The following is a 26699-nucleotide window of genomic DNA, read 5'->3' as shown; positions in this document are numbered from 1 at the left end:
CCTCCAGCCTGCCACCCCGACAAGATTCAGCTTTTTCCGTGCTGGAATTGGCAGTGCCACGTGGCCGTATGTGACTGAGCAGAGCCCAGCTGACTCCAGGCTGGGGACAAGGGACATGGAGAGCTGCTCCAGGGCTCTGGCACCCCGCTGGGCACCCCTGCCCCCCAGATCCCTGCTCACCTGTGGCATTGCCGAGGGATTTCGGGTGGTTTTGGCATCTCTTGCTGGCAGGGGGGTTCAGAGGATGTTCGGGGTGACCCAGCTGTGGGGTTGTGGTTTAGGGGGCGTGCAGGCATTTTGGGGGGCCCCTGCCAGCTCAGCCCTGTGCGGGGTTCGTTAGTCACCGTGTAAATGAGCAGTGACTCAGCCAGCGCCGCTGCGTGGGGAGCCCCGGCCACGGAGCAGCCCCCGGCCCCCGGCACGGGCAGGCCTGGGAAGGGGGGTTCAGGCAGCCAGCCCTGCGGTGTGGATCCCCACCATTCCCCCTCAGGCCTGCCCAAAATCGGCATCGTTTGGAGCAGGATTAGGGGAGCTGGTCTCCATGGAGACCGTGGATGTCTCAGCACCGGTGCTGCTGGAGCTGCTGGGGCCCTTCTGGGAAATGGGGACAACGCTGGCATTGCCCACCCTGGGGGGCTGCGCTCCCCAATCCCTCCCTGAGGGATGTGGAGGAGTACCCAGGACAGGATCCCACAGCTGGCACAGCGCCAGGGGTCCTGCAGCGCCAGGGGTCCCACAGGAGGGTCTGAGGATCCCGTGGCACCCGGGGGCCCTACAATGCAAAGGGTTCTGTGGTACCCAGAGGTTCTGCAGTTCCGGGGGTCTCACAGGCAGCGCTGGGCTCCCCGCAGCCCCAGGAGTGCCCCAAGCAGTACTTGGGGGTCGCACAGGCAGGGCTGGGCACCCCCGAGCTGGGGCTCCCACAGGCAGGGCTGGGGGTCCCGCAGCACCGAGGGTCCCGCGACACCAGGGGGGTCCCACAGCCCCGAGGGTGTCCCAGGCAGGGCTGGGAGCCCCCCTGTCCCCGCTGGAGCCCGCGCCCGAGCAGCCACCCCGCTGCCATCTGCCTGCGCTGACCCACGGGCTCCCGCGCCGGCAAGCGCTGCTCGCTGCCGGAGATAATTGGCTGCGCTAATTAGCACGTTATTAACACACCCCTCCTCCTCCTCCTCGCCGTGCTTCGCGCGGGGCACGGCGCTGCCGGGCGTGCCCCCTCGCCCAGCCCCTCGCCGTGCCCGGCGGGCCGCGGGCAGCGCGGGCGGGCGGCTCGTGCGGGTGGCACCGGTGACAAACGAGGGGACGGGGCGGCTGCGGGAGGGTGGCGGTGCCGGTGGCAGCCCCGCACGCGCGGCTCGCAGATGGGAAGCGAGCGGAGAAGGGCAGCGCGTTATTAAAATGTGTTGAGTTGTAATAATCCGAGGGGGCGGCGCGGCCGCGTGGGAGGCAGCTATTTCAGACACCAACGCCGCGGCGAGGGGCTGCCGAGGGCACCCGCGGGGGCTGGGCCGGGGAGGAGACCCCCATTCCCCTCCCTCCCCAACCCCCCTTCATCCAACAGGTTGTCTACTACACGGAGATGCACAAGATTTTTGGGGACCTGACGGCGCAGATCGACCGGCCCGGGCTGAGCGACGAGCAGCGCGAGCGGGAGAACGACGCCAAGCTCAGCGAGCTCCGCGCGCTCTCCATCGTGGCCGACGACTGAGGCCAGGCCGGGCAGGGGGAGGGGATGGGGATCCCCCCCTTTCGCCCCAGCCCCCCTCCCAGGGATGGTCTTGTGGGGCTGGAGCTGCTCCCGCCACCCCGGGGCTCCTGCCAGGGTCTGCATCGTCTTCGTCAGTCCCTGAATGAGTTTTGCCTTCAATTTTGGGGTGTGGAGGAGCAGGAAAGGGAGCGATCCTGCCTGGCTGAAGATGGGGAGTGGGATGTGGGGTGCTGGATTTTCCCAGGTTCCAGCCTCTCTTAGCACCCCCAGAGCCCAGAGGGTGAGACCCCGACTCCTTCCCCTCATTTTGTGCCTTAGTAGCCCAGTGGTCCCCTCAGGGGAGGGTGAAATCTCAAATCCCGTTTTTGAGGTACGGGGAGAGGGTGATGCTTCTCATGGCGAGCATCCGTGCCCCTTTTCCCAGCAGTGGTACAGAGAGCCTGTACCCCAGAGCTGGGGAGTGCAGGGTGGGGACAGGGGGCGCCAGAGCAGGGACAGATGGGGACATCCCTAAGGGAGAATCCCAGCCAGGAGCAAACCTATGGAAAACTGGGGGCTTCAGCCCCTCCTCGGTGTGTGGGAAGGGCCGCGGGGACTCCGTGGCTTGTCCCCAATAAAGTTTTTGGCAGCGCAGCGCGGCCGGGGCCGGGTCGCTGTCACCACCGGGGCCGGGTCCGGGTCGGTGTCGCTGTCGCCGCCGGGGCCGGGTCGGTGCCAGCGCCGGGGCCGGGTCGGTGTCGCTGTCACCGCCGGGGCCGGGTCGGTGTCGCTGTCACCGCCGGGGCCGGGTCGCTGTCGCCGTCACCGCCGGGCCGCTGTCGCCCTCTGCCGCCGCCCGGCCGCCACTGCAGGGGACGCGGGGGACTCGGGGTGTCCCTGGGAGGGAGAGCTGGGATCGAGCATCCATTCCCCCCGTGGCGGCGCGGGAAGGAAAAGGCCCCAGAGCACGAGGAACGGAGTTTTCCAGTACAGCCGAGGACATTCGGGCCTGAGCTGGAGCCGTGAAGGATAAGGACAGGCTGCTGCGGTGCCCTGGGGTGAGCAGATGTTCATGGGATAGGGGTTGGAAGCCACCCTGGAGAGGTTCTGGTGGACATGACAAAGGTCCCTTCTCTGCCTTGGGGTGGCAAGAGGCTCCAGGTGAGGGCACATGGCTCCAGACACCAGGGAAACCATCTTCCTCTTCCTGCCAGGACCTGGGTTTGGCAAACCTGCACGGGACAGGGCACGGAGCTCAGGGGTGTCCTGGGAAGGCCAGCAGAAAACGGGGATGGAACCCCTGAAAACCAAACCTTCCCTTCCCAGCTGGAGCAAAGGGGATGGAACAGAGCCGTGGGAATGCTGGTGGCTGTCCCCAGTGCAGGGACACAGTGGAGTCCCCCCAAGAGCATCCCGTGCCAAGGCTCCTCCCCAGCTCCCAGCATGGAGAACTTCATCCCTCCCTCTCCCCTCGGCTGTTCCTTCCCAACCACATCACATGCCAGGCCAGGTTTAAGCAAAATAAACCCAGTTGCCACGGTTACCCAGAGCAGGGATGCTAAATATACAGAATACAGATATTTATATATATATTTAACTGCCACGCATGGAGCCCGTGAGCCCGAGCAAGGGACACGCTCCCCCACGGGATCTGAGCCCTGCAGACCTCAGTGTGGCTCCCAAATGGGCCAAGACCCCTCTGTGGCCTGGAGGTGTTGATTCCTGGCCAGATTCAAGCCCACCTGGGCTCACCTGAACCCACCTGGTGGCTTTGCCTACATCACTGTCACGCTGTGTGGCACAGGCAGACCTCCCCAGCATCCCTCCTGTCCTGCACTCCGAGCATCCACAAATCCCAGCTCCTGCTCTGTGCCACCAGCTCCTGCCCTCCCAGCACTCGGGAGAGGGATGTCACCCATGGAAACTCAAACCCAGGCGTTCCCAGGGATTCACTCTGCCTACTCTCCGCAGCGGTTGGGGAGGAGAATTCCATCTTTTATAGTAAAAAGTGGATAATTGCCGGGTTTTGCACCACCCACAAGATCCCGGCATTAATAGGGAGAGCTGGCAGGAAGGGAAAACTCACTCTATGATGAGGAACGTGCTCAGCCTCGGTGGCTGAGGCACCCCTGGGTGAGGTTCATCAGCGCTCCAGGAGCAGAGGGAAGGGCAGCAGCGTCCCAGGAGGATCCGTGAGTGGCACTGGGGCCGTGCCAGCACAGAGAGCGTTCCCTGCTGCCGAGCAAATCTTCCTCCTTTTTCCCTCCATCAGGAGTTCCGGGTTAGCCCAGTGGCTGCAGCAATCCCAGCTGTCCCCCTTCCTCCCCAGTCCCCCAGGACAGCTTTAGCAGATGCCAGCCCACCACCAATCCCGAGGATTCTCCTCATAAATAGGAGGAATTAACCCTCTCCAGGCCTGCCAACACCAGCACACATCTGGATCCACACCTGGATTTTCCTTGGCAGATGCTCGGGAGCTTCCCCTTGTTCCAGGTGATTCAGGGGGGCTGGGGTGGGACAGAGGGGCTCAGACCTCCTTCCTCCTCCTCACCTGGGCCCTGGAAGGAGAATCAGCATCACCTGGACCAGCCTCGGCCATTTCCTTGGGATCAGCCCCTGGGAGTCAGCCGGGTCCCGGTGAGGGGGAAGATGGAGGTGGCAGAGGGGCAGCAGGGGAGGGGTGCCCAGACCCCCACCCCACACCGGGAGCACCCAGCCGTGCCCTCCCCCACCTCCCCGAGCCCCTCCCCATCGCTCCTCGCCGCGGGGAGCTCAGGAGAGCAGAGGGGGAGCGATGGGAAGGGGTTTGACGCTGGAAAGGGAGGGACAAGGATAAAACACACCCTCCAAAAACCCTTCAGCACCCCCGATCAGGCTGTGACCCAGCCGGGGGTACTGCCAGGGACCCCCTGTCTCCCCAGGCCGTGCCGTGAGGATGGGCACGGCGGGGACGAGCACTCACGGTTCCCGGGAAGGAGCGGTGGGACGCGGGACGCTGTGGCTCCAGGGATGTCCCCGGGGCGGCCGGGCGGGAGCGGTGCCGGGAGGCGCTCCAGGATTCACCGCCGGGAAGGAGAAAACCCCGAGTGACGGTAGGAAACCGGCAGGAAGGGGGGAAAGGGAGGGATGACGGGGTACCTGATGGGAGAGCGCCTGGCCGCGCCTCGGGGCAGCATCTTCCTCTCCCGCGGCACCGGCCCGTCCCGCGCAGAGCTGGCGACACCAGGAGGGGCTCCAGCAGCGCCAAAACAGCCTCGAATCCCCTTCCTCACCCTCCTCCTCCACCCCCCGAACTGGGGAGGCCCCCCGAGAAAGCCGCGATGCTCCCGGGAGCATCATCCCGCCCCGGCGGGGACCCCCGGCGCCCCTTCCTCAGCAAGCCCCGCGGAGCAGCCGGGGGGTTCCGGGGGGAGGCTTCGGGGTTCGGGGGAAGGACGAGCTTCACCCCCAGCCCCAGGCAGCGGGACCCCTCCGGAGCCGGCCGGGGCTGAGCGGGGAGGGGGCTCGGGAGCCGCTTGGGCCGTCCCTGGGTCCGGGCCCGGTGGGACAAAAGGGGCGGGAAAGCCCTCGGAAGTGATGCGGCAGTGACGCGCCCTTGCGTGACGTCACGCCGGGTTTAGGGGCGTGACGTCACGGCGCGACAGCAAGCACCTCGCTGAGAGCCGCCTCTTTATCGGTGAAAAGACTTTATTGGGGGAAAAAAAGGTGAAGGGGGTGCGCCAGGCCGGGGACCGGCCCCGCGCCGGCGTGACGTCATAGGGTGAGGTGTGACGCAGTTCCTCCGTCCAGGTGTGGCGGTGGGAGCGGGACCCGCCGGCCTACCTGCACCGGCCGCCGCGCAGGGAGCGGCGGGTCAGGCGGGTGAGCAGCACCTTCACCCGGCCCCAGTGCGAGCGCCCGTCCTGCGGGAGAGGGGGGGTCAGCGGGGACACCCGAGGGACCCCCCTGCCGCTCCCCGACCCCCCCGGCCGTACCTTGTCCGGTGCCGGGACCCCCGCCCCGCCCTCGGCGGGGTCCAGCAGGCTGGGGGAGCTGACCGAGTGTCCCCACAACCTCCGGCACGACCCGGGCTCGGCTGCTGCAAGGGGAAACAAAGCTGGTCAAGCTCGGGGGCCGGGCTGGCATCGTGCTGCCATCCCACGTGCAGCCCCCCTCACCTGCTGCCAGGTGCCGCCATCCCATCCCGTTCACCTGGCACCGGCGCTGCCACTCCTGCATCCCCCAGCGCTCACCTGGCGCCAGGTCCCGTCATTCCCGAGCCCACCCCACTCACCTGGCCCCATTCCCGAGCCTACCGCGCTCACCTGGCCCCAGTCCCGTCATTCCCGAGCCCACCGCGCTCACCTGGCCCCATTCCCGTCATTCCCGAGCCCACCGCGCTCACCTGGCGCCTGGCTGTCGGAGCAGGAGCGCGGCCGGAACCCCTCACCCCTCCAGGTGCCCAAATCCTGCCTCGGGGGCTGCCGGCTGGGCTGCGGGCGAGGAGAGGACAGGCAGGCTGTGAGCTGGGACCCCCACACGCCCTCCCCGTGCATCCCCCTCCTCCCGGCCCTCACCAGGGTGGCCGGGCGGGCGCAGCGGGCTCCGGCCGCCTGCTGCCGGAGGGCGCGGTTGTCCTGCTGCAGCCGCGCCAGGCGCTCCAGCATCTGGCACACGTGCTCCAGGTAGCGCAGCCCCTGCCCCGACACCGCGGCCTCGGGCACGGCCCGGGGGTCCCGAGGCGGCCGAGCCGCCCCCGCCGCGGCCTCCGCCGCCCCCTCGGTCTCCTCGGCGTCCCGCGGGGGCTCGGCCAGGTCGGCGGCGCTGGCGCTGCGCCGGCCGAGCTGCCGCGGGCAGCGCTGCCTCCTGCTCCGCTGCGCCGCCTGCAGCAGCCTCCTGCTGCCCGAGCGGCTCCGGGGGGGCTCCTCTCCGGGGGGCTTCTCTGCCGGGAAACCATCCAGGGAGAAGCGGCTCTCGGAGCCCAGCGGGGTGGAGGGCGAGTGCTCGTTGCTGGCCATCTCCACGCCGGAATCCTCGGACTCGGACTTGAGGAGCCTCCCGCCGGCCGGGGGGCTGCTGGGGGGCTGCGGTGGCGGCGGGGAGGGTCCCCGGGTGCTCATTCTCCGCGGGGGCTGCCGCGGGCTCTCCTGCAGCCGGCGGTAGACGCTGGCGGAGGTGCGCACGATGCAGCTCTCGGCCGACTCCCAGGGACCATCTGCGGGGGAAGGGAGGAGCGGTGGGCTCAGCTGGGGGGTCCCTGGGCAGAAAACTGGGTGCCCACCACCCTCCGAGCCCCCTGGAGCAGCTCCAACCGTGCCCAAGGCTGCTCTCCCCACTGCCAGCAGCTGGGAACACGCTCCTACAACCCCAGTGTGTTGTCTCTACTCCCCAAAAACACGGCCCTGGCCTCCACCATCCTCCTCCTCCTCCCGAGCGGAGCTGCTGGGGGGCACCCACGGCCCCCACCCTGACCTGGGTAGGGCTTTCGAGCCGGGTTCTTCTGTATCGCGCTCCAGCTCAGCGCCGGCAGCCCGGCACACAGCGCGGCCGAGGGATCCCGGGTCCGGGATGGCTCCAGCGCCACCAGCTCCTCGCACTTGTCCCCACGGAATGGGTGGCATCGCCAGCCGGGATGTGCCCCCCAGCACCCCGCAGCTCCAGGGGGGATTGTGCCGCACCCGCGGCAGGGTCTCGGCGCTCCTTGCCCAGCACTCGCTCCCTTCCCGGCCGGGCCGCGGGCTCAGGGCGGCGGCAGCGGAGCTTCGGCACCTCCTGCAGGCTGCCCACCCCCCAAAGCCCCGCTCGGGGGCTCGGCACCCCCTCGAACGCACTCACAGCAGCTGAACCTCCTCTTCCAGACGGCGCGGGAGCCACCCCACATCGCCGGGAGCCAGAGCCGAGTGCCGGGCGCGCGTCCCGGCGCTCCCTTTTATAGCCACCCCAGCCGGCGACGGGCCCTGCATCCAGAGGCACCTCATTACAGGACCGGTTCCCAACTGGTTCCTCGCAGGGTTTGGGATCGGCGATACTGGCTGGGCCAGTGGTTAAGGACTCCCTTCCCACCCGGCCGGGAAGGCGAGAGGGTTGTTTGGGCGCCGGCAGGCAGCCAGGTGCCGCCTGCATCCCACCGAATTCCAGAAAACTCACTCGGGGCTCCAGCGTGGGCCGAATTCACCGCTCGGGGGTCCCAGTGCTCCCAAATTCCTGCCCCTCCTGCAGCCACAGCACTCACCGTGCATCCCTCGGGGGCTGGGGAGGCCGAGGGGAGCCGGGAAGTCGCAGCCAGCGCCGGGACAATCCGGCCGTTCAGCGGGATTGAATCCCAGCAATGCCGGGGACAGCCCGTCCGCCCCAGCAGGATTGAATCCCAGGAATTCCGGGGGGCAGCCCCTGCACCGCGGCTCCGTGGCCGCTGCCAGCATCCCGGTTCCCACACACCGCAGCTCCGCAGGCTCCAGGACCCCGCGGGCCCAGGGGCCGCTTCCCCCGCCACCACGGGGGTGTCACCGCGGCCCCACGGGAGTGGGGGGCACTGGCAGGGCGAGAAGAGGCGTGGGGGTCCCCACCAGCCCCTCCTGGGGGTGCCCCCCGCGTTGGCAGCTCAGCCCCCGGCACCTCCCAGACGCTGCTGCTGGAGGGGTCCCGGCACAGCCGCAGCTGAGGCGCTCAGGAGATGGGCCCTGGGTTTTGGGGACCCCCACGCTGCATTTGGGGACGGGCACCGGCCCGTCAGCCCAAACACGGGAAGGGAAAACCTGAATTCCCAGCGCAGCCAGCAGCCCGGGCCCCTCCCGGCAGGGAGTGGGATGGAAACCAGGGCTCCAGGGACCCCCTTTAGCACAAATTGGGGGTTCTGGGGAGCCCCCGGGTTCCTTCTCAAGCACAAACACAAACTGGGGTTCCAAGGAGCCCAGGTTCCCTCTCCAGCACAGACACCTCGAAGCAGAGATCCCCGAGGATCCCCTCCGGCGTCATCCTCGCAGGCTGGAGACCCCGAGGGACCCCCCAGCCCAGGCCAGCCCCGGGGGGGCCTCCACAGCCCCGGGGGACACCGACTCACCGAGGTCACCACGGAGCGGCCGCACCGCGAAGGCTCCGCGGCGGCGCAGCATCCTCGGGATGCGCCGGGAGCGAGGGGTGGAACCGGGAACGGGGAACGGGCCGGGAGCACCGGGAGCCGGGCGGGGAGCACGGGGGCTGCTCCTCCGCCGCTTTATGGGGCAGGGCCGGGGGCGGCACAGCCCCGGGGCGGGGCGGGGGTGGGGGGCCGCCCCCTGCCCGGGCAGCCCCTTCACCCCCAGCCTCAAATGTGTTATCCCAGGAGGGCTCAAAGCGTTTGTTCCTCTTTTTGCTGTGTGGAGAGGGCGGGAGAAGGGCAGGACCATCATCATCATCATCATCATCATCATCATCATCATCATCATCATCATCATCATCATCCTCCCTGGGTGTCATAGAGCCGTGGAATGGTTGGGTTGGGACCTTCAAGCCCACCCAGTGCCATCCCTGCCATGGCAGGGACACCTCCCACTGTGCCAGCTCCTTCCACCCTGGCCTTGGGCACTGCCAGGGATCCGGGGCAGCCCCAGCTGCTCTGGGATGATCAGTTGGGAATTCGATGGTGAGAGCTCCGTGACCGAGCCCGGGGTGCACGGGGGGCCGTGGCACAGCCCAAACAGACCCCCGTGAGACCCCAGGCTGGAGGGGAGGGGTGGTCCTGGCCGTCCCTGCTGCAGAGGGACAGGGGAAGGGACAGGTCACTCCCAGGCCGCTGATAAGAGCGAATCCCAAGATAACAGCGAATCCCAGATAACAGCCAATCCCAGATAACAGCAAAGCCATCTCCGTGCACGCGGGCACGGAGGGCGGGGAGGGGTGATAAGAGCACCTGGAGCGGGACAAAGGCCTCGACCGATGGCCCCCAATAAACCCGGACACCTCCCAGGGACGCAGGGAGGGGCCAGCCAGCCCTGCGGGCAGCCCTGACCTTCCCGGGAGCAGGACAAGGAGCGGCACCGGAGCACCTGGACCCCCACCCCGGGAGCAGGCAGGAGGGCTGAGGGGTCTGGGGGGGGTCCCTGTGTGCATCCCGGGTTTGGGGCAGAACCCTCCTTCCCCCTGCCCTGGGGTCGCGGCACAGAGCAGACGCGGCAGTGCAGCAAATATATATTATATTTGAAAAGAATCTGGTTTAATTCCTCGGAGAAGCCCTTTGCAGTCAGTGCACAAGCGGTGCCAGCCCCTCTCCGGTACCCAAGTGCTCAAGCCAACCCTCCCCAGTGTCCCCTCGGTGTCCCCCAGGCTGAGAACTCACCCAGCTCGTCACACACACCCGCGGAGGGGGAGGCTGCATGGCGTCCCCCCCGATCCCATCATCCCCAGGCTGGCAGCGCCCGCAGCCCCCAGCCCAGCCCTGCCGCGGCGGGGTGGGACAGCCCTGGGGTCACGGGGGATGCTGGGCTCAGGAGCGGGGGGACACGGGGCGGGGCACGGGCCCCCCCGGGGGTCCCTGGTAGCGCAGGCGGGCGTGTTTCTCGCAGAACAGCTCGTCCCCCACCCAGAAGTGGCCGCGCATCTTCAGGCTCAGGCCGCAGTCGGCGCAGGTGTAGCAGGACGGGTGGCGGTAGCGGCCGTCCTGGATCCGCACCGCCTGTGTCCTGCGGGGGTGGGGACAGGCGCTCAGCCCAGCCACTCCGTGTGTCCCCAGGGTCCCCTCCCACCCGGGCTCAGCCCCATCGCGGCCCTGGAGCGACGGAAGGGATGGATCCCGCCCTGGGACCACCCCGGCCCCACTCACACCCCAGGACCGCCCCCATTTTCTCCCTGAAGGAGCAATGGCAAGGATGGATCCTGCCCTGGGGCCCCCGGACCCCCAGCCCCATTCCCACCCCCAGTCAGCCCCATTTTTACCCCTCCGGCGGTGACAGCAGGGGTGGATCCTGGCCCGGGACCTGCCCCACCCACACCCCGGATTATTTTATCCCTGCCGGGAGCAATGTCAGGGACAGATCTTGCCCCGCGCCTGCGAGCGGCCCCTTTTGGCTTTGCCAGCCAAATGGACCCAGCCCCGGGACCCCCCCGCGCCCCCAGCCCCACTCACGCGATGCTGCTCCCGCACTTCTCACAGACGTGCAGCTTCTGCACCCCGGCCACGGGCTTGCGGGCCCCGGCCGAGAGCCGGCTGGGGAAGGGGGCTGCGGGCCCTCCTGAGGGGACACGAGGCCGTCAGAGTCCTGCCACCCCCGCGCCAGACCTCCCGCCTCCCTCCGTGCCCCCCTCACCTCCTTCCTCATCCTCCAGCGCCTCCTGGAGCAGGCGGAAGGTGCTGGATTGCCGCGGGGCCGCCCGCAGCTCCCGGTTCTCCTGCAGCATCTTGTAGACCTCCGAGTCCTCCTCCAAGCGCCTCATGGCCGGCTCCGAGCCCTGGCTGCGGGGCGCAGCCCGAGGGGAGATTTTGGGGGGGTTCCCAGAGCCCGGATTCCGGGATCCACCCGGCTGCACCCCACAGCGCGTCCGCCACCTGCTCCCTCCACCCGGGGAGCTGCCCCAGCCTGCCCGGCCCTCCCACGGCCCCACCTGCCTGCAGGTGAGTTAACCCTTTCCACGGGCTCCCTCGGCACCCACGGGTGACAAAGCGGCGTGGGGACACGGGGCCGGGGGCTGCCCTGCCGCGGGTCCCCCCCACAGAGCCCCCAGCCCGCTCCGTACCTGTGGCAGGTGCTGGCGGAGGGGGAGGAGAGGCGCCTCTCCCTGGGGGTTGCCCGGGGGTTTTGGGGGGCTCCGAGCTCCGGTGAGGGTGGGCGGGGGGGCGGAGGCAGGACGGCTCCCGGGGAGCTGCTCTGGCGGCTCAGGCGTCGCTCCTGGCAGGGGGAGAAGTGACGGATGTCCTGGGGGGGGGCCGGGCTGGGCTGGGGCGCTGCAGCAGCCCCCAAAATGGCCTGAGGGTGCCCACAGAGCCCCCCTCTCCCCCCAGGCACCCCAAGGACACCCGGAGCAGGCCCAGGGGCTTTCCCCAAGCCCAGGTCTCCAGAGGGATGCAGGGATGCTCCGTGGGGCTGCTGCTCCTCCTTCCCACCCAGGCCGGGGCCAGTGGGACCCCCCGGAGGGGCCGGGGCAGCACCCCCAGCCCGTAACCCAGCGCCTGCGCCCGTCCCTCCCCTCATCTGCTCCTGCTTAGCGGCCCCGGCGAGGCCGGGAAGCGGAGCCCCGGCTAAGTGGAAGCCGATGTTGGCGGGAGCAGCTGCCACGCAGACGGGAACGAATCCCCGCGGGACCCCGGGGTGGGCACAGGGCACGGGGACCCCCTGCCCGGACCCCTGGAGAGGGAGAGGGGCAGCGCCGAGGCTCTGCGGGGTCACGAGGGATGAGCTAAAATTAGACACGGGAGGAGCCGGGCCTTGGCCTCATCCCTGGCGGCATCCAGCGCCAGCCCGGCCCGGGATGCGAGGAAGAGCGGGATGGATCCCAGGGCAGCCATCCCCCGCCACCCCGGGGCACAGGGGCTGGGGTGGGGGCTCCGGGCACGGCACCCTCATGTCCCCAACCCTGTGGCGGAGCTGGGAGGGACCCTCCGGGGCAGGGATGGACCCTGCGGGACGGGGAGGGACCCTTCGGAGCCGGCACCAAAGCAAACAAGGAGCCGGGGAGGAAGGAGGGAGCGGGCGGCCGGAGGAGCCAAGGGGCGGCCGGGGCTGCGGCCAAAGGCAGCTGGGAAGGGCCGCGCTCGGGGCCGCGGCGTTTCCCAATTTGGGCTTGAAAAACAAGAAAAAGAGAAAGCGGGGAGGAGGAAAGGAGGGAGACGCCAAGCCCGGAGCCAGCGGCTGCCCGCAGGGAGGATGGGGCGGCCGCGGGCATCCCGGGACTGAGCTGGGGGTGGAGGAGGCATCCAGCCCCCGGGCGTCTCGCTCCCACTCCCGGCGCATCCCGATCCCGCTCCCGGGGTGTCCCACGGCCGCGGGGGTGCGCCGGGCCGCGGGTCCCTGCCCGGCCAACACCCCGGTGCCCCGGGCTGGCGGGAGCGGGGCTGGGCCTTCCCAAACTGGTTTGGCCTCCCCGGGCTGGCGCCGCTGCCAAGAGGAGCAAAACATCCCTGGGCAGGTGCGGCGGTGCCCGCGGGGCCGGGGGTGCTGCCAGCGCGGCGGGGAGGGGACACCCGCGGCCGCCACCGCAGACGGGGACCCCGAGGGACCGCGGGGCCGGGCAGGGACGTGGCCGTGGGGGGTGCAGAGGGAGTGGTTTGGGGGCTCAGAGTGGGGTTGCTTTGGGGCTCAAAGGAGGGTGGTTTGAGGTGATTTGGGGGCTCAAGGGGGGAAGGTTTAGCATCGCAAAGGGGCAAGGTTTGGTGGTTCAAGGCAGGGAGGTTTGAGGCTTTAAATGGGGGATCAGGGCAGGATAGCTTTCGGTTCAAAAGGTTTTGGTGCCCAGATGCTCCCCCAGCATCTCTGCCTGGCCCCTGCAGCCCCTCCAGCTCCCTGCTCACCTGGCGGAGGCCGGGACAGGTGAACTCCTGCTCCGAGGGCTGTGAGCTGGGGGAGAGAACGGAGCCATCAGGGGGGTCCCTGGCCCTCGCCAGCCCCCTCCTCACCCCCAGCCCCACACACAGCCCGGTGCAGCCTTACCTGGCACTGCCAGCTGGGTGGGTGAGGGATGCCAGGCTGGGGTCGAGGGTCCTCAGGGCACTTTGACTCTCACTCGGCATCCACAGCGTGTCCTGGGGTGGGGAGGGTGACACCAGCAGCTGCCACCAGCCCTGGCTGGGGGGCCGGGGTGTGCGGGGGCTGCCCGGGGCTCACCTGGAAATGCGTGGCCAACCTCTCCAGTGAGGTGTCCCCGTTGGTGTGGCTGGGAGATGGCACCGGGGACCTGAGGGCCAAGGGAGAGCAGCAGGGTTTGGGATCTGCCCCGGGAGCCCCAAACCGCTGTGCACAGCACGCGGTGACCCTTCCCTGCAGCCCCGGGAGCCGCAGAGGCAGCAGCTGTGTCCCCAGCTGGGACCAGCCGCCCGGGTAACGGCTGCCAGCGCCGCCTGGCCTCGTTAGCACCCGACTCCTTAATTAGAGAGCCGGGACAGGCTCCCGAGGGGCTGGCACCGCCCCAGGAGTCACCGAGCGGGGGAGAACAAGTGACACACACGTGGTTGGGGACCCCAGCCCGCGGGCAGACACCGCTGGCCCCAGCGCCCACCTCTCCACCTGCAGCCGGAGCTGCCCCGGGCTCTGCTTGATCTTGTTCTGCGCCTCCACGTTGAGCATCTCGGCCGCGCTCTCGCCGTTGATGGTGACAATGACATCCCCCGGCCGGAGGTCACCCGCGGCCGCCTTCCCGTGCTCCGTCACCTGCACGGAGAAGGGGACGTGGGTGCGCCCCGGTGACCCCCGTGCGGTGCAGCATCCCCCGTGCAGCCCCAACCCCGACCCCCGCCCTGCCGGGATGCTCCCACCCTCTGGAACCGCCAGGGCCCTGCCAGAACAGCGCCAGCCCCTCTGCCAGGAGGGGACCGCGGCGTTGGAACCACCACCCGGAAATCTGGCACGGCCCAGCCCAGCCCAGGGGCCACGGGAGCCCCCCCGCCGCCGTCACCCGCCGTGGGCCGTTCCCACGGAGCAGGATCCCCCAAGGACGGCAAACAGGATCCGCTCCCCGGAGCAGCCCGGCCCGCCCGGAGCCCGGCGGCCCTGCCGGGGCCGGGGGACGTGGGGGCTCCTACCTTGGAGACGGTGATGGGCTTCCCGAAATCTCTTCCCCCGGAGATGCGGAAGCCCCACGGGGCCGGGCCGGGCAGTGTCACTGTCACCGTCACCGGCATGGCAGCGGCGGCTCTGGGCGGGCAGGAGCGAGGTGTCAGCGATCCCGGCCGCCGAGGGGATGAGGCAGAGGGGACCCCCCTCCTCCTACCCACAGACCACACACCGAGGGCCTCCCTGTCCCCGCTGCACCCTGAGGGTCCCCCGCGCCAGCAGCGCTTTCCTTCCGGGGAGGGGACCCAGGTCCTCGCAGGGTGTCACCAGCCACCACCGCTTCCTCTTGTCCCCCAGGGCTGGCAGCTTCCTCCCCGCGCCCAGGGGGTCCCAGGCACCCGGTGGTGCAGCTGAGACAGCCAAGGTCGTTCCCAGGAGCTGGAGCGAGGCAAGAACTCGGTGACGCCTTGGCAGCAAGGCCGGCGCTGTGGCCTGGCAGAGCCGAGCCGGTGGGGTTTGGAGGGGAGGATGTGGCAGCGAGGGACGGGCTCTGCTGCTCACCACAGCAGCGTCCGACACCCAGCGAGGACCAGCAGCCCCGGTCCTTCATCCCACAGCAAATCCACACCGGTAAAGGACGCTGAGGATCCCCCGGGGGTAGCACAGGGCCCCCGCGCCACCCCGGTGAGCGGCGCAGCCTTGGCTCCGATTTGATGGGCGGGAATGGGCAGCCGCATCTCCTAAATCCACACCAGATCCCATCCCGCCACAGCCTGGGGGAGCTGGGCAGCCCATCTGGAACCGGGCACCCCGTCCGGCACCGGGCACCCCGTCCGCAGCCGCCGGGAATGTTAAAAATCCCAAGAGCACAAAGAGGGGCTTGAGAGGCTGCCCGGAAGAATTTCCTGGGCTGGGCTTCCAGCGCCGGGAGGAAACCCCAAACCCCCTCCCCATGCCCAGCCCCGCTCAGCATCCCCGGCCAGCGAGGGCTGCCGGCCCGGGGAGCCTCACACCCAGCTGGACACCCACCCCAGACCCCCCGACAGCCCTGCACCTCTTCTCTGGACCCTGCACCCCTTCTTTAGACGCTGCACCTCACCTCTCCCTCATCCCTTCTCCAGTCCCTGCACCTCCCCTTCGGTCCTGCACCCCTTCTCCATCCCCGTCCCCAGCTCTGTCCGTGCCCCCTCCTCGGCCCCCCCGCACCCACCTGTGTCCCCGCTCCCTCCCGGCTCTGTCCCCGCCGCACAGCGATGTCTTTGTGCCCGCGGCGAGTGGCGGCGCCGCCTGGCACCCGCGGGGCGAGCGGCGGGGACGGGCGATGCCAGGAGGCGCGGGGACCTGGGCACGCAGGGACTTGGCACTCGCGACGATCCGGGGACGTGGGGACTTGGGGACGCGGTGGCGGGACCTGCCCGCACATCCCTCTCCACCCGGGACCCCGATGGAGGAACCCCCCCGCGGCCGCAGCCGGCGCCCCCCGCGCCCCCCGCGCCCCCGCGCACTCACCGGGGCGGCCGAGCCGGGCGGCCCCGCGGGGCTGCGGAGCCGAGCGCGGCCCCGGGACGGCACCGCCTCTCGGGAGGAGCCGGGCCGGGCCGGGCTGCGGGCACGGACCCCCCCGACGGGGCGCACGGCGGCGGCTGGACCCGCCCCGGCGCGGAGCGGGCCCGCCCGTGGGCGTGGGGGGATCCCCGCGGCCCCACGCAGCTCCTGCCGCCGCTCCCCGCCCACGGCTCCGGAGGGACGTGTCCCGGGACCGGCTCCTCCCCAATCCCGGCACTCTCAGAGTCGGGCCGAGCTGAGCTTTAATGACGGAAAAGAAGCGAAGGCGACTCCCGGACACGCACCCACATCCCGGGGCACGGCCGTCATGGTCAGGCCCGGCACCGCGCAGACCCCCGGGGCGACCCCCGGGGCGCCGGCACCGGGCAGCGGTGAGGAGGGGGCGGGTTAAGGCACTGGGGCGGGGGAGACACCCCGCGCTGGGGGGATTCGTCCCTGTTAGAAGCAGCCCCATAGGGGCGGGAGGGAGCTGGAGGCGCTTCATCCCCGTGCGGGGACACGGCGGGGACACGGCGTGGCCGAGGCGGGACAGGGGGAAGCCCCCGGCCCCGCTCCTCCCCCCGGGGTCCCCACGGCCGCGGGTCACACCGGCGCCACGTAATTCCCGGGGAAAGTGCCGAATTTCTGCGTCCTCCTGGACACTCCTGTGGGGATAAAGACGCGGAGAGGCGGTGAGGGGTGAGGGTGGCACCTTGTCCTCGTCCCTGTCCCCAAGGCGGTGGCCACGCACCCACGAACCAGCCGTCGTCGCACTGCTGCATGACATCCACGCGGTCCCCTTCCAGCAGCTCCAGCTCGTCGGCGTTCTGGGGCCGGTACTGGTACAGCGCCCGGTACCTGCGAGACAGAGCATGGGCAGAGCCCCTCCCCGCGGGTCCCTCGTGGGGACACCGCGCCCCGGGGACGCTCCTGGCCCCGCTTACGGAGTCCACCGGATTTCGGAGCCGTTGTAGGACGGGGCGGGCTCGGGCCGGGCGCTGGTTTGTGCCGCCGGGGTCGGGCGCTGTGGGGAGACACGGTGGGTTCAGGGCGGCACCCGCAGCCCCAGCGGTGCCGGGCACGATGCCAGGGCGGGGGGGCACTCACCTGCTCGGGGGTCCAGGCAGGACGCCGGGGCTCCTGGGGGTGGGCGGCCGCAGGGTGTGGGGGGCTGGCAGAGGCCACCAAGGGGCTGGGGGTGCCAGCGTGGGGCAGCTTTGGGGAGGGAGGGAAGGTGGCACCGAGGTGGCGCGGAGAGGACGGGCGCCCGCCCGCCACCCCGGGACCCCGCTTCGCTTCCCGGGGGGAGCCGGTGGGAGCCTGGGGGATGCGGGGCCCGGGCGAGCGCTGCAGGGACGGGGATCCGGCCGCGGGCCGGGGGCTGGCAGGGCCGGGAGAGGAGGAGATGTCCTCGGCGGTGGTTTTGACCCGCGGCTCCTTCAGCACCTGGACGTAGGTGGCGGGGAAGATGCCCTGGCGGCTGGTGCCCGAGATCCGCCCCTCATACCAGTTCTCGTTCACCCGCCGCACCAGGCAGATCCGCTCGCCCTGCCGCGGGAGCAGAGGGCGGGTCAGCACGGAGCGGCACGGAACGGCCCGGGATGGCCCGGAACAGCCCGGCATGGCACAGCACCGAGCGGCACGGAACGGCACGGGATGGCCCGGAACAGCCCGGCATGGCACAGCACCGAGCGGCACGGAACGGCACGGGATGGCCCGGAACAGCCCGGCATGGCACAGCACGGAGCCGCGGTACCTTGCGGAAGGAGAGCTCCACGTGCAGATCCCCTCGGAAGTTGTAGAGCGCCAGCGCCTCGCCGTATTCCAGCACCTGGAGCGTGGGAGCCTTGATGGGCTTGGGCACCTCCGTGGGCGGCAGGATCTGGGGGGGACACGCGGGTGAGGGGCAGCGCCAGGACCCCCCGGCCCCGCTGCCCCTCACGGCCCGGGCTCACCTCCACGTAGTTGGAGGGGAAGATGCCCACGCGGCCGTGGTGCTCCCCCTCCAGCCAGTTCCTGTCCACCTCCTTATGGATGTAGACGATGTCCCCCTTCTGCAGCGTCAGCTCCCTGCAAGGGACACTGTCACGCCTGTGCGGGGGCACAGACCCGTGCCCGGCTCGGCTGGCAGGGCCACCCCACATGCCGGGGCTCCCCCAGTCCCCATCTGTCACCCGAGGGATGCAGTGGGACCCCAGGAGGGACCCCGGCGCTTACTTGGGAGACTCAGCTTGGAAGTTGAACTTGAGGCGAGCAGCTTTCATCTGGGGAGAGAGAGGAGAGGTTACAGGGAGCCACCCCCAGGCCCAGCCACCCCAAACCCCACATGGGACCATCCCAGCCTCACCTTCTTCTCCTCCCTCTTGACGGCCTCCACGGGGTCCCCCAGGTCCGACAAGCTGGGGAGGGTCCCTGGCCTGAGGGTGTCTGAACAGCGGGGTGTCACCAGCCGGGGTGCTTGGGGTGCCCCGTGGCAGGGCTTGGGGGGCTCAGGGGGGCTGAAGGGGGGCTCACCTCTGCCAGGGCTCCGGTCACTGGCCAGCCCCAGCCCACCCCGCTCCATGCCGGGGGCGGCAGGTGAGTGGTGGGTGGCAGGGGGGCTCCACAGCCGGTGGTGGGGTGACAGGGGGCTCCTGAGGGGTGACAGTGGCTCAGGGCAGGGCTGAGCCTCGTATCCAGCCCTGCTGCCATGAGCCCCCCCTGCTCTGACCCTGCTGCCCTTGGGGGGGCAGGACCCCTGTGTCCCCCAGAGCAGGACATGGGGGTCCCGTGAATTGCAAGGACCAGGACCCCTGGGTCTCATGGACCAGGACATCGGGGACCCTCAGGATCCTTCATCCCATGGACCAAGACCCCTGCACCCCTGGGTTCCACAGACCAGGAATTCGGGCTCCTCCAGGACCAGGACCCCTGGGTTCCATGAACCAGGATATTGGGGTCCCCCAGAACCAGGGCCCCGGGATCCCACGGCCCAGAGCCACTGGGTACCCCAATGTGAGGACGCCGGGGTCCCCCAGAACCAGGAGCCCCGGGTGTGCTCTCTCCACCCCTCCAGGGGCTCCTCCCGGAGGCAGCCAAGCGGGACAGGTCCAAAGTTTTCCGGCAGCGCCGGCAGCACGGCCCCGCTGCCGCCGAGCAGGAAGCGCCGGGGAGGGCTAATGAATAACCCCGCTCCGGGGGGCGCTTAAAGAGCCCAAATGCGCCCCCCAAGCCGGAGGAGGGGCTGGGGAAGGGGGAGCCACCCCCCCGTGCACCCCTGGGGGTTACGGGAGGTCCTGGAAGAGGAGGCGCTTGTTTGTTTGTTTTCCTCCCGCTGCCGGGGCACAGAGGGGTCTGTGGGCACACCCCGGCGTGCCCACCCCATCCCGGCGTGCCCACCCCATCCCGGGGGGCTCCGGCACCCGCCGGCACAGCTGTCCCCTCCCTGTGCCCGTGGGGACGCGGGGACACGGCGGTGGGAATCCGAGCGCCGTCACCTCCCCTGGGACGGAGCCAAACGCCGGGACACGGCGTCCCTGCTCCGGGGACGGGGGAAAGGGTCAGCCCCGCTGCGGCCCGTCCCACCCACCGGGCAGCCGGCCCGGCGCCGGCTCCCACCCGTGCCGGGCCGTGGGGGGACCGGGGGGCCAGCGCCGCCGCGGGGGCTCCGTCGGGATCCCGCGGGAGATGCCGGGGAGCTCCCACCCGCGGGACGCTGCGGGGCCAGCCCGCCACCCCCGGAGCGGGGTCCCGTCCCTCGCCTCGAGTGGGGTCTGGGCAGGGGGATTTGGGGGTGCGCGGGGTGGGAGCGGCCGCTGAACTCACCGAGCAGCCGGGGAGGCCGGAGCAGGGGAGCGAGCGGTGGGAGCAGCCGCCGGGCTCTGCCGGGAGGAGCGGGAGGGGGTGGGAGAGAAAAATTAATCATCCAGGAGGCCGAGTCTCGGCGGGAAGCGAAGGAGTCCAGCTCGGCTGCGCCAATAAACCGCCGGACGGACGGACGGACGGGCGGGCTGGGTCCTAAAGCCCCACGGCCACGGCTCCAGGCTGCTGAGCAGCCGTGCGTGGGTCCAGATGTGCGCGGAGCCAGCCAGGCAGGCACCGGGTTGTGCACGCATCCAGATGTGCGCGCAGCTCGCTGTGCACTCATTCACCCGCATCCAGATGTGCAGGGCTGCAGCCGTGCACACATCCATCCAGTTGTTCACGCATCCAGTTGTTCACACATCCAGCCGTGCATGCACCCAGATGTGCATGCAGCCCTCCGAGCATTGATCCAGATGTGCATCCCACCACGTGCACGTCCCAGCTTTGCACAAAGGCTGAACCCACAGCAGGATGTTGCCACAGCTGGATGTTGCCACAGCTGGGTGCCCTGGGGGACCAAGGGGCAGCAGGAGGGGCCTGGGGGTACCTGGCGGGGGGTCCGGCGCGTCTCCATGTCCCTCATGTCCTTGTCCAGCGCCTCGCTGAGCTGCTCCAGCTCCTGCTCCAGCAGCACCTGCACGGGCAGGACGGGCCAGGCTGGCACTGCCCGCGGGCACCGGGACCCCGCCGCCACCCCCTGCCCGCCGCCCGCCAGCGCCACCTCACCTCGATGGACTGGGCCCGCTTCGGCCGCGCTGCTGCCGGGCTCTGCAAGGGGCACGGGGCCGGTCAGGGGTGTGCCCACCGCGGTGCCGCCCCGTCCCGTGCACCAGGAGCTGCCTACCTGCTCCCGCGGAGAGAATTTCCCTGGTTCGTAGTCAAAAATGCTGCCGGGCTCGGCGGTGGCACCGGTGGCGCCCCAGCGGGTCCTGAGGAGGACGGGAGGGGTTCAGCCACCGCAGCCCCCACCCCGGGGGCACCCGCGTCCCCGTGCCCGGCTCACCAGTCCATCCCGTTGGGCATTCCGGGGGGCTCAGCCGGGGCCGAGCCCCTCCTCCGCGGCTTGGGGGGCGACGGAGGCGCCGTGGTGGGGCAGGAATGGGTGTCCCAGTCGGGCTCTGAGGGTGGGGGAGGTGAGCGGGTGCCGAGCCGTGCCCGCTCCGTGCCACACCCGCGCACCTGGGCTCACCTGGCAGCTTGCGGTGGATCTGCCGGAACATGCTGCGGTACCAGTCCCGGGGGCTGTCGACGCTCTGGGGGGACACACTGGGGTGGTGAGGGGGTGACAGCGGGGTGACACCCCCCGCCCCGCGCCCCCACTCACCGAGCGTGAGGCCAGGGGCATCCCCGTCTCGTCCACGGGCCCGATGCCATCGTACTTCACCCAGCGCCTCTCCCGCCGCTTGCTGTCCTTGGTCCAGGTCGCCGACCAGCCCGGGGGCCGTGGGCAGGTGGGGGCAGCCCTGGGGCTGGGCGTGGGGTGGGCGGGCACCTGGGTGCTGGGGGCTTTGGCCTCCTTGGCTGGCCAGGTCTGGTACCACTCATTCACTGCAGGCAAGGCGGGCATGGCTCAGGTGGGCACAGCTCGGGGGAGCCCCCCGGCGTCCCCAGGATGCTCGGGGCTTTCTGTACCTGAGCTCTTGGGAGCTCCCTGGCTGTTCTCGGCGGTGCCGCGGCTCTCCGGGTCGTGGAAGTGGAAGTTGAGGGTGTTGGAGCCGCGGTGGCGGATGACGGGCACCTGTGGCACAGGGAAGGGCTGGCACAAAGGATCGGGATGGGGGGAGTGCAGGCCCCCGAATCCCCCAGAGTGTGCCAGCCCCACTCACCCGTGTCACCGTGTGCTGCGGGGACACCTGCAGAGCTGGGTGGAGGCGGGGAACGTCCTCCACAGCCAGGGCCGGGCTGGTGTCGGGGGGCAGGAGCCGGCCCGCCATGGCCGGGGAGGGCGGGATGGTGCCCGGGGGCTGCCCGTGCCCTGTGGGAAAAGCAGCTGTGCTCGTGGGACGTCCCGCGTCCCTGTTTTCCGGGCATTTCCAGGCTTTGCCAGAGAGATGAGGGCTCGGAGGGGCCCCAGCCCCACCGCTGGGAGCGTCCCCTGTTATTCGGAGGCACGGGGGACACCGCGTGTGGGGTGACAACGCGGTGGCAGCGTCCCCAGCTCAGGGAGCCTCGCGGTGCCAGGGGAAGCGGCTGTTCCTGTTCCGAACCAGCCCTGGCACGGGTCCCCACCTCCTTCTCCATGCGGCTCCAGACCACCCGCCCCCCGCCCTGCCCGGCTCTGCCGGGATGGGTCCGGCCCGCCGGGCTCTCCGGGAAGGGCACGCCCGGAGCTCTCGGGGCGGTGGCTGAGCCGCGTTCCCACCGGCCCGGCATCCCGGCGCGCTGCCCTCCCGCCCGGGCACGTGGCGGCAGCAGCGTCGCCCGCCCGGGAGCGCTGCCAGGGCCGGGAACACGACAGGGCAGAAATATTTCCCCGCCCTGCAGCGCAAACAGGGAGGGAGAGGGGACGGAGGGACGAGGAGCCGGGAACGCGCGGCCGAGCCCGGCTCCGCCCGCCGGGAGGGCGATGCTGTGACTCACCGCGGAGCGGCCGGGGGGCACCTGGGGGGGACGGGACCCCCCGAGCCCTTCCCGACACCGGGATGGCTCCGGAGGCGAGCGCAGCGCCCGGGCCTTTGGGGGACACCCGTGCCCCGGCTCGTCCCTCCCGTGTCCGTCCCCACCCCGGCCCCGGCGCTCGCAGGTGCCAGACCCCGCCTCAAACGGGGCGTCCTGGGGGGTGCCGGGGGGTCCCAGCCCCAAACGGTGCCCTCTGCGTGTGTGGGACCCCCACATCGGGCTGGCGACCCCTCGGCTCCCCGTTTCCCACACCGCTGGAGGCTCGGCAGCCCCAGGGTTGTAATTAATGTTAATCACCCCGTGGGGAAACTGAGGACCAGGGAAGGATGTGCCCCGGGGCACAGAAAGTGGGGTGCAGCTCCCATCCCCCCAGGGCACCCCAAAAACCTCCATTCCCAGCGCAGCCCCCCACGGGGCTCGGCCCCATCCTTCTCCTCCTTTGGAGTGTCCCCCAAAACCAGTGCCTGGGGGTCTCCTCGGGCCCCCCCTCCTCGCCGGCCCCCCCAGCCAGCTCTTACCTCCTGGGCGGTGCCAGCGGCGCCCCCCGGGCAGCACCGGGATTTTGGGGAGCCCCGGGGCGAGCGGGACGGAGCTGCGAGCGGCAGGGAGGAAAACTCCCCGGCACGAACTTTGCCGGGAGAAGGAGCGGGGGGGCCTCAGCGCATCGCGGGGGGCTGGCGGGGAGGGCCCCCCAAGAGCATCCCCCGGGAGGGTCGGGAGGCACCGTCCTGCCCGGCGCTGGGTCCCCGTGTGCCCCGGCCCCCCCGGGGTGCGCTGCCCCCCCGGCGCTCCCCGCTCTGGAGCGGGGCCGGCCCATTCAGAGTTTCCAGTGACATTTCCAGGGATGGGATCCAGGGAATGGAGCCAAGAGGCTGAACTCATCCCACGCCCCGCGCACGCGTTCCCGCGCACCCGGCCCCCGCTTACGAAACGGGGCGAGCCCGGCGTCGCCGGCCCCCTGGCGAGATGGAGACGGGCACTCGGGGGGATTTTCGGGAAAGGATGGGGAGGGAATTCCGGGTGGAGGTCGGGACTGAGGGGAGGAGTGGGGTCTGTGCTCCTCTGGACCTCCGAGCGCCGGGATGGGGGCACGGGGAGAGCAGAGCCCCCGTCCCCGCTGTGCCCGCTTTCCCACGGGTGACCCTCCGTCCCCTCCGTTCCTCCATCCCTCCATGTCCTGCATTCCTCCATCCCCTCCATCCCTTCAATCTCTCCATCCCCCAGGGATTTGGGCACTGGGGACCCCCATGTAAGACCCCCGTGCCCTGCCTGTGTCCCACCTCACCCCCTCCAGCGTCACCGGTTCCCCATCCGATGGAGAAGGGGATTTAGGGGGATTTTTGGGAGAGGGTGAGGAGGGAAATGCTGAGAGGTGAGGGCCGAGGTGGGGAGTGGGATCTGTGCTCCTGGGAGTGGGATCTGTGCTCCTGTGCCCGCCCAAGCCCTGGTGTGGGGCACGGTCAGAGCTGAGCCCCCATCCCCACTGCACCCCTCCATCCCCTCCATCCGCCCATCCCTAAGGAATCCGGGCACGGCTCCCCCACGGAACACCCCCGTGCCCTGCTCTGCCGTGCCCCGTGTCCCCCCTCATCCCCTCGGGCAGTGCCCGCAGCCAGCACTCACCCGCCGGCCACTTCCTGCTCCCCTGAACTGCTGACACCCCCAAAGCGGGGCTGCCCCAGCCCTTCCTCATCCCGTGAGCTCCCACGTGAGTCCCGGGGGGATGGTGGCTTCGCTGCCACCCCTCGGTCCCCACCAAGCCACCGCCCCCTGCTGCTGGGGACGAGGGGGACGATGGCAGGAGCCCTGGCTGGCTGCGATCCTGAGCCCGGGGGCGAGCACGGGGGACACCGAGGACACAGGGGACACCGGGGACACAGGGGACACAGGGTGTCCTCCCCCCCGCCCCAATGCCGTGGGAAGGAGGCAGCTCCTTGGTGCCAGCTGGGGACACCGTGGCGAGGACACAGGCTGGGGACGGGAGCTGATCCTGCTGGAAAATCCCGGCGTGCCGAGGGCAGGGATGGCAGCAGGGCCGGGGAGGGTTAAACCCCGCCGGGGGACCCCCGAGCCCATCCCTGCTGCCCGGGGGTGACCGTCCCCTCCAGGTCCCCTCCAGCCCACCGAGCGACACCTCTCGAGGTCGCAGCAGCCGCTGGCGATGCGAGGAGCAGTGCCCTTCACCCCAGCCCCCCTCGGGGTGCCGACACCCCCCGGCCACAGCCCCGCTCACCTCCTGGTCCGCACGCCCCGTCCCCGTGCCCGGAGCCTCCGGCGCCGGCCCTGCCTCGGTCCCTCCCTCCCCGCGGCTGCAGCACCAGCCTCCGCTCGCAGATAAATATTTAACGCGCAGCCCGGGCCGGGATTAACAAAGGCCGAGTGTTTCCTGTTTGCTCAGCGGCGATGCCAGCCGGGAACGGGCGGCCGGGCCCGGGGATGCTCCCGGGGATGCTCCCCCCTGGGCAGGGATGTGCCGGGAGCCCCCCGGTACCGAGCGCGGGGTCTGCGAGCGGTGCCGGGGCTTGGGGGCTCCCCAGTTGGGGTGGGAACACCCAGGAAAAGGGTGGGAGAGCCGGAGCGTCCTGGCCCGGGCGTGCCCTGGGTGCATCCGGCGGCTGGGAGCGGGAAAGGTGGGAAACAGGGAGCACGTGGTGGGCTGAGCTCGAGGCGGGCGCTGAATTCCCCAAGGAATTCCTGCTGCCATTGGGATGATGGCCTGGAGTCCTCCAGAGCTCCTCCTGGGGTGAGGGGACGGGTCCCAGGTGTGGAAGGCAGAGGTGGGAGCCACAGCAGCTTCCCAGGAATGATGCAGGACCGGGATCCCTGGGCAGGGCCCGTGGAACTGTGACCCTTCGGATCCACCCAGATGGATCCCGACCCCAGGGCCGCTCCCCGAATCCTCTCTGTGGAAGGAACACCCCCAGAAGTGACAAGGAAGGAGCCGGGGTGGAACGAGAGCGGGCACATCCCGTGCTGTCCCCGTGGCACCGCGTTATTTACCCAGGGGAGGACGAGGAGCAGGAGCCGGGAGCTCTCCAGACGCGGCCGGGAGCTCCGCGTGCGCCGTGCTGGGGGCTGGGAGATGCTGTCTGGGCACCGCCCCGGCCCTGGGGAGGCTCTAAAACCCCCCAAACCCTCCCTTCCGGCAGCACAGGAACCCCCCTCAGCCACCCAAAAAAATCACAGTGGAGCGCAGTGACTGTGTCAATTTTTAACTTTTTTTTTCTTTTTTTTTTCCTCCTTAAAGATGACTCCGATTTACATCGAGACAGTTCTAACAAATTCATTCCTTGTTTCACAAAAAAAAAAAAAAAAAGAAATTATATTAAATAATTTCTGCCAATAAATAACATTTTCACCATTTTTTTTCTCCTTTCAACAGAACTAAAAAAAAAATAAAAGCAAGAAATAAAAATAAAAATTAAAAAGGAGGCAGTCTCCAGGCAACGGGCGTATGATTCTTCAGCATCGAGAACCCTAAAATCACCATCACTGCACCCCTGGAGGGCTTCAGGTCCTCCCTGGCCGAGGTTTGGTGGGATCTGCATCCCTGCCAGCTCCCCTGGCCAGGTGGGATCTGTGCCAGAGGCAGCCAGAGGGGTTCTCCCAATCCCAAAAAGAAAATTAAGTTTGAACTCAAGCCACCACCCGCCCCATTGCCGACTCCCCTCCTTGGACATGCACCTTGCTAGAACATGCAAAAAAACCCAGGCTGCGGGGAGGTGGGGGCTTTCCCTGGATTTGGGGGCTCCCTCGGGTCGGGGGGGCTCCCCCGGGGCCCGCGGGCTCCCCTCAATCCCGGTTGTCCAAGCTCCAGGTGGCAGCCGGGGAGGGGAAGGGACGGGCGGGAGCTCGGAGAGGAGGGGTCAGAGACAAGCCAGCCCCGAGGCGCCGGATTTGGGGGGGAAAAGGAGGAAAAGGGGGACTTTGGGGGCGTTTCTGGATCGTTTTTTGGTTTGCCGCGGTGGGGATCGGGGCAGGGAATTCTGCCCCGAAGCTGTCCCCAAAAGAGGGGAGGGGGGATCTCGGCTGGGGGCTGTGGCAGGGGAAGCCGGGCAGGGAGAGGGGGCGTTAATTGAGGGGGTAATTAGCACCCAGAGCCCCATCGCTGCTCCTCGCCCCCTCGGGAACTGCTTCAGAGGGAAGAGGGGACCTGGCAGGGTGACAGCCACACGTGTGGGTGCCACAGGGACACGGCGGCGACTTCCAGCCCTTGGCCACCACCTCTGGGGCTGGGGCTACCAACACCCTGCCCTCGGCCACCATCTCCAGGGCTGGGACGGCGCGGCCCCACCAGCCCTAGGGATAAGGGGGGACAAATTCCCACCCCTTAGCCACCTTCCCCAGGGCCA

At 69.7% G+C, this 26699-nt stretch overlaps 4 protein-coding genes across 11 annotated transcripts in view; 1 reads left to right on the top strand and 3 right to left on the bottom strand.

Annotated features, from left to right (window-relative positions):
* Window positions 1–3233, top strand: part of BIN3 (bridging integrator 3) — a 46225-nt gene extending 42992 nt beyond the window's left edge. Inside the window, exons 9-10 of one of the 2 annotated variants that reach the window (XM_038160285.1) lie at window positions 1559–2742; window positions 2899–3233. In XM_038160285.1, coding sequence (XP_038016213.1) covers window positions 1559–1705 — 147 coding nt within the window. In that variant the 3' untranslated portion in view covers window positions 1706–2742; window positions 2899–3233. Of the gene's footprint in view, window positions 1–1558; window positions 2743–2898 lie in introns of those variants that run through there. The other variant, XM_038160286.1, reaches the window with a different exon arrangement.
* On the bottom strand, window positions 1388–9068 carry C22H8orf58 (chromosome 22 C8orf58 homolog). Its single transcript, XM_038160287.1, is given in 8 exon segments — window positions 1388–4242; window positions 4823–5589; window positions 5591–5762; window positions 6069–6156; window positions 6241–6878; window positions 8724–8829; window positions 8831–8898; window positions 8901–9068. Coding segments are annotated over 7 exon segments (1269 nt in total). The 5' UTR covers window positions 9067–9068; the 3' UTR covers window positions 1388–4242; window positions 4823–5558.
* A 749-nt stretch (window positions 9069–9817) lies between these two features.
* Window positions 9818–15981, bottom strand: PDLIM2 (PDZ and LIM domain 2). Of its 5 annotated transcripts, none has more exons than XM_038160283.1 (10): window positions 15850–15981; window positions 14370–14481; window positions 13847–13998; window positions 13456–13525; window positions 13282–13373; window positions 13143–13188; window positions 11372–11523; window positions 10945–11090; window positions 10764–10869; window positions 9818–10320 (listed from the first exon to the last, which is right to left on the bottom strand). In XM_038160283.1, exons 2-10 carry the CDS (start codon window positions 14466–14468, stop codon window positions 10125–10127), a joined length of 1059 nt encoding a protein of 352 aa, XP_038016211.1. In that variant the 5' UTR covers window positions 14469–14481; window positions 15850–15981; the 3' UTR covers window positions 9818–10124. The 5 variants fall into 5 exon arrangements, with proteins under 5 accessions (XP_038016211.1, XP_038016212.1, XP_038016208.1 ...); XM_038160284.1 differs by lacking the exon at window positions 15850–15981 and adding an exon at window positions 15551–15775; XM_038160280.1 differs by lacking the exon at window positions 15850–15981 and adding an exon at window positions 15440–15478.
* Window positions 15982–16131: 150 nt separating this feature from the next.
* Window positions 16132–24905, bottom strand: SORBS3 (sorbin and SH3 domain containing 3). Of its 3 annotated transcripts, none has more exons than XM_038160278.1 (19): window positions 24581–24905; window positions 21555–21703; window positions 21361–21466; window positions 21053–21276; window positions 20918–20981; window positions 20732–20846; window positions 20573–20657; window positions 20455–20496; window positions 20276–20362; window positions 19690–19745; window positions 18400–18518; window positions 18233–18312; window positions 18103–18149; window positions 17841–17955; window positions 17642–17767; window positions 16993–17433; window positions 16830–16909; window positions 16637–16743; window positions 16132–16550 (listed from the first exon to the last, which is right to left on the bottom strand). In XM_038160278.1, the coding sequence occupies exons 2-19, from the start codon at window positions 21660–21662 to the stop codon at window positions 16489–16491; spliced, it is 2064 nt and encodes a 687-aa protein (XP_038016206.1). In that variant the 5' UTR covers window positions 21663–21703; window positions 24581–24905; the 3' UTR covers window positions 16132–16488. The 3 variants fall into 3 exon arrangements, with proteins under 3 accessions (XP_038016206.1, XP_038016205.1, XP_038016204.1); XM_038160277.1 differs by lacking the exon at window positions 24581–24905 and adding an exon at window positions 23971–24545; XM_038160276.1 differs by lacking the exon at window positions 24581–24905 and adding an exon at window positions 22866–23851.
* Window positions 24906–26699: the final 1794 nt, after the last annotated feature.

This window comes from Motacilla alba, chromosome 22 (genome assembly GCF_015832195.1).
Source record: "Motacilla alba alba isolate MOTALB_02 chromosome 22, Motacilla_alba_V1.0_pri, whole genome shotgun sequence".
In the NCBI taxonomy this organism is placed as follows: domain Eukaryota; kingdom Metazoa; phylum Chordata; class Aves; order Passeriformes; family Motacillidae; genus Motacilla; species Motacilla alba.
Note: the sequence above shows the minus strand (reverse complement) of the source record. Positions and strands in the feature narration are given on the sequence as shown.

Excerpts from the sequence above, each read along its gene's own strand:
- SORBS3 (XM_038160276.1), bottom strand. The coding sequence starts at position 23,547 with ATGGAGGGGATGGAGGAATGCAGGACATGGAGGGATGGAGGAACGGAG. Across the intron at positions 21,704-22,865 it reads CCGCTGGCACCGCCCAGGAG|GGCACGGGCAGCCCCCGGGC; the intron begins GTAAGAGCTGGC and ends CTTTTCCCACAG. Across the intron at positions 21,467-21,554 it reads CGCAGCACACGGTGACACGG|GTGCCCGTCATCCGCCACCG; the intron begins GTGAGTGGGGCT and ends CCTGTGCCACAG.
- PDLIM2 (XM_038160280.1), bottom strand. Across the intron at positions 13,374-13,455 it reads GGTTGGCCACGCATTTCCAG|GACACGCTGTGGATGCCGAG; the intron begins GTGAGCCCCGGG and ends TCCCCACCCCAG. Across the intron at positions 10,870-10,944 it reads GCTGGAGGATGAGGAAGGAG|GAGGGCCCGCAGCCCCCTTC; the intron begins GTGAGGGGGGCA and ends GTGTCCCCTCAG.